A 4,043-nucleotide genomic window follows, 5' to 3' on the forward strand; every position below is an offset into this window, starting at 1 on the left:
CACTCCTCTCCCAGTTCCCCACTCCCCTCCCAGGTCCCCACGCCCCCCAGGCTCCCCCCCCACTCCCCTCCCAGGTCACCAAGCACCCCACCCCCCCGCCACGCGCTCACCGGGGCCCAGTGGGCGGTGCACCAGCACGCGGCAGGCGGGGTGTCGGCGCAGCAGGTTGCAGATGAAGGGCAGCACCATGAGCAAGGCCTCGGGGGGCGCCGTCAGCGCCAGACGGGACAAGCGCTTGGCGAAGGCAGCCACCAGGTAGGCGGGCAGATGGCTGGGCGGGATGGTGAACATGAGTGACCCCCAGTCGCCCAGACTCCCGGCCCCTGCTCTGAGTCTAAGCCCCTCCGAGTCCCCTCTCCGGCACTCACGAGGACGACAGGAAGAGGTCGGCCAGGTGGAAAAACCGGGCCCGATACTTGACGTGGAAGACAGACGGGTCCAGGAGACCGTAGAGTTTCCGGTAGAAATCAGGGTACTCGCTGGGAGTGCAGGGGTGAGGAGTGGCACGCAAGCCAGGGGGGCGGGGGGGGGGGGACACGGAGTGAAAACACGGATCACGGCTCCCAAGGGTCCTGTCATGCCCCAACTTCCCCTAGGGCAGCCCAGCAGACCCCCAGCCCGGGACAGGGAGAGGACACAGGAGGGGCAGACGCGCACGGCTGGACCCACAGGCAGGCGTCCTAGATCGACACTCACAGGTTGTGCTTGTGAATCAGGATGAAAAGTCCATTCAAGGCCAACAGGCTGATGGCGCCCCCTGCAGACGAACGTGCGGCTGAGAAGCCCCAACGAGGCCTGCTCCCCCCCACCCCTGCCGGTGAGTTCAACAGAGCAGGAGGCCCCCCGGCTCCGTCCCGCCAGGGAGGGAACTCGGGGCTCCGGCATGCACCAGGCCCTGACGACGGCTCCTCCAGCCCCAGTTCCGGGAGCCCAGCCGGCTGGGAGGGGAGCCCGGCACTCACCCGCGTCGTAGGCACGGGTAAGGAAGTCGATCATGAGGGTGGGCTGGGCCAGGTGGGGCAGGATGGCATCGTGCACGATCACCAGCACCTTCTTGTACAGGCTGAGGGGCAGCTGGCGGGAGACAGCAGCGGTGGGTGCGCCCGCCTCACCCCAAGACCCACGTGGGCCAGAGCAGCCCAGACCCGGGGGACCTGCCCCCCACCCCGCCAGTACCTTGTGCTTGAGAAAACCCAGCCACATCAGCTGGAAGGCCTTCTTGTGCTCCTGCGGGGGGGGGGGGGGTGCCGTCAGGGCCGCACGCAAGGCCCCCACCCCAGCCCCCGGAGCCCGGAAGGGGAAACGGCACTCACGGCCTCCCTTCCGCCCTGCGTAAGAACTAGAAACCCAGAACTGGAGAAGTTCCAGCAAAGCGAGAAGGAACGCGCACCCAGAACACGGCCACAGAGCAGCCGGGGAGCAGCGCACCCAGGGCCGCACGCGGCATCGACACCGGCACCCGGGAGCCCGCTAAGAGCCTGGGAGCCAGGTCCCGGCGGCTCCACCCCACCCCCGTCCCCGTGAAGGAGCCTCGAGGCTGTCTGAGCCGGAAAACTCTGGGTCCCACACGTGCTGCCTACGCGTGGAGAGGGCCCTGTCCCCAGCGCGCCCCCCGGAGCGTCTCACCTTCAGATGAGCGACCTTCCACTTGTGCGACAGCTCTGTAGGGAAGGCAGGGGTCAGAGGGCGTGCGGGAAAGAGGCGGCGGCTCGCTGGGTGCCCCCGCCTGCCCCCCCGCGCCCCCCGACGCTCACCAGCGTGTTTCACGTAGAAGCCGGAGGAGCTGATCTCCTGGCAAGGGAGGCTCACGGCAGACAGCAGCGCGAAGGCGTTGTTCCAGAAAGGAGGCGGCACCTGCCGAAAGCCTGGCATCAGCTCGGGCGCAGCCCCTGCGCACCCCTCCCCCAGACACGGGACCCGGCTCACCTCGGGGTACCTGTCAGCCACCTGGCCCACGACACCCGTGGCCGCCTGCATCGTGTGGTAGCGGACGTCGTCGTGCTCTAGGTACTCCTGGAACCGCGACACCAGCAGCGAGCGGTCCTCCTCCGGAGACAGCAGGCCTTCCACCACCGACTGCGGGCCGGGCAGGGAGGTGAGCTCGGCGGGCCCACCTGGGGTGCCCGCCACGCCCCACAGCCTCCCCCGCCCCCCGGGGTAAAGGGTGTGGCAGAAGCAGCTCGTCCCGGAGCCACCTGCACCTGCAGCGAAGGCCCATCCCAGCTGTGCCCAGAGGTTTTTCAGCCCCCCCCCGACACCGTTGTGCCCCCACCTTGAAAAGCTGGCGAGGGAACAGATAGTTGCCCTCCCACTTGGGTTTCTCCAGGGGATGTGCTCCCTCCAGCTGTACGAACTTCATGAGCGTGCTGAGAGCCAGCTCCTGGGGAAAGCGGGCGAGGGAGTGGCTGAGGTGCCCGGACCACACATCACCTCCCCGGCACCTAAGTCTCCGTGCACCCAAGACAACGCTCCCCCACGCGCTGGGACACAGAACACCGGCTGCTAGGACGACCAGCAGACAGAAAACCAGACGTCCTCAGGTAAGCGCGGACACGCAGAAGCCTGAGGCCTCACCCCTGCCTGAGTGTGCGCAGCCTGGCGGCTGGGGGTGCAGGGAACGCGCAGAGTAGAGGCAAGGCCAACGACCTGACTCACCTTGACCTCAAAGGAGGGGTGGGCCAGAAGCTCCCGCAGGCGGTTACAGCAGCTATGGTACCTGTGTCTCATCCACACCTTGTACTTCCGCGTCGCCCCCTGGGACCCTGAGGCAGAGCAGGGTGGTCAGACCACACACACCAGGCTGGACGCAGCTCTCCCCCCTCCGCTCTTTGCGCAGCCCCACCCGCAAGTGAACGGAAACGGGTCACCGTGGCCCCAGACCTGGTGCGGGGTGGGAAACCCTCCTCGCCTCACTTCACCCCAAGACCTACACAACCAGCGGTGGGAACGCGTAACCCCGACTGCCCACGTTAAACAGGATCAGATGCTACAAGTGATCCCCAAAAAACAAACAGGCGCCTGGTGGCTCAGTCAATTGAGTGCCCAACTCCTGATTTCAGCTCAGGTCGTGATCTCAACATTCATCAGTTCAAACCCCGTGTCTGGCTCTGCACTGGTAACGTGGAGCCGGCTTAAAATTCCCTCTCTCCCCCTGTCTCTCTCTCTCTCAGTCCCTCCCCCGCTCACGCTCTTTCAAAATAAATAAAACAAAAACCCTGAAAAAGCGCAGCACGCTCCAACTTTGCTCTAAACAGACCACATACAGACTCTCTCACCCCAACCCTGAGCACAATGGTCCCTCCCCACGGGGAGCCCCGGCTGTGCCCTTCCCCTGACCCAAGGTAAGGCCGTGTGAGGTCGTCCCGTGTTGACAAAGTCTCCCTCCAGCCCTTCCAGAGACGAGGCCCTGGACCCGGCGCGTGCTGCGAGAGGCTCACCTGCCATGACCGTGTCCTCAGAGGGCAGCTGGCCCACAAACAGCTCTCCCCGCTCCAGCAGGGCCCCGAATAGGCGGCTGCACGCGCGCACAGCTTCCTGGGTCTCCTCCGGGTCCTCCGACTGCAGGGACACGGAGGTCGCAGGGGGCCGGCCCTCCCTCCTCACTCAGGGCCAATACGCTACCCTCCCACCGGACACCCCCTCCCCGACCTGGGAGCCCCGCGAGACGGGAGCAGACGCCCGGGAATCCCTTCGTCGGCCCGCGTGCGCGCCCCCTGCCAGGCCTCCGACCCGGGACCGGCCCCGGCGCCCCGCGCGCCCCCACCTGCAGCACGGCCAGGATGTCGAACACGGCGTTGGCCTCGCGGCGACTCGCCAGCACCGCCTCCAGCAGGCGGCCCAGCGCCCGGCGCGCGCCCCCGGGGCTGGGGTCCCGCTCCATGCCGCCGCCGCCGCCGCCGCCGCCCCACGCGGAACGCACGGACTCTCAAGCCACCGTCCGGCGCGCCCCTGACGTCACCGCCCCGCGCCGAGGCCTCCCTCACGACGTCCCCGCCCCGCGCCTCTGGCGTCATCGCCGCGCGTCTGGCCGAGAGGAGTGCGGC

The 4,043-nt window shown here is 67.6% G+C and overlaps 1 protein-coding gene and 1 long non-coding RNA gene across 2 annotated transcripts; one reads left to right on the plus strand and one right to left on the minus strand.

Annotated features, from left to right (window-relative positions):
- Nucleotides 1–75: 75 nt before the first annotated feature.
- NOC4L (nucleolar complex associated 4 homolog) lies at nucleotides 76–3,942 on the minus strand. The gene is made up of 12 exons (XM_040467312.1): nucleotides 3,764–3,942; nucleotides 3,438–3,558; nucleotides 2,656–2,762; nucleotides 2,273–2,380; nucleotides 1,927–2,076; nucleotides 1,755–1,854; nucleotides 1,627–1,661; nucleotides 1,177–1,227; nucleotides 963–1,074; nucleotides 697–757; nucleotides 369–479; nucleotides 76–271 (listed from the first exon to the last, which is right to left on the minus strand). The coding sequence occupies exons 1-12, from the start codon at nucleotides 3,878–3,880 to the stop codon at nucleotides 76–78; spliced, it is 1,269 nt and encodes a 422-aa protein (XP_040323246.1). The 5' UTR covers nucleotides 3,881–3,942.
- LOC121024988 (uncharacterized) lies at nucleotides 2,387–3,000 on the plus strand. Its single transcript, XR_005787902.1, has 2 exons — nucleotides 2,387–2,540; nucleotides 2,837–3,000. It is a non-coding gene; the product is annotated as an uncharacterized LOC121024988 (long non-coding RNA).
- Nucleotides 3,943–4,043: the final 101 nt, after the last annotated feature.

The sequence above is a fragment of the Herpailurus yagouaroundi genome, unplaced genomic scaffold (genome assembly GCF_014898765.1).
Source record: "Herpailurus yagouaroundi ecotype Mexico unplaced genomic scaffold, PumYag 67421, whole genome shotgun sequence".
Lineage (NCBI taxonomy): Eukaryota > Metazoa > Chordata > Mammalia > Carnivora > Felidae > Herpailurus > Herpailurus yagouaroundi.

Excerpts from the sequence above, each read along its gene's own strand:
- NOC4L (XM_040467312.1), bottom strand. The coding sequence starts at position 3,880 with ATGGAGCGGGACCCCAGCCCCGGGGGCGCGCGCCGGGCGCTGGGCCGC. Across the intron at positions 2,381-2,655 it reads ACCCCTCCTTTGAGGTCAAG|GAGCTGGCTCTCAGCACGCT; the intron begins GTGAGTCAGGTC and ends CGCTTTCCCCAG. Across the intron at positions 758-962 it reads TACCCGTGCCTACGACGCGG|GGGGCGCCATCAGCCTGTTG; the intron begins GTGAGTGCCGGG and ends GTTCGTCTGCAG.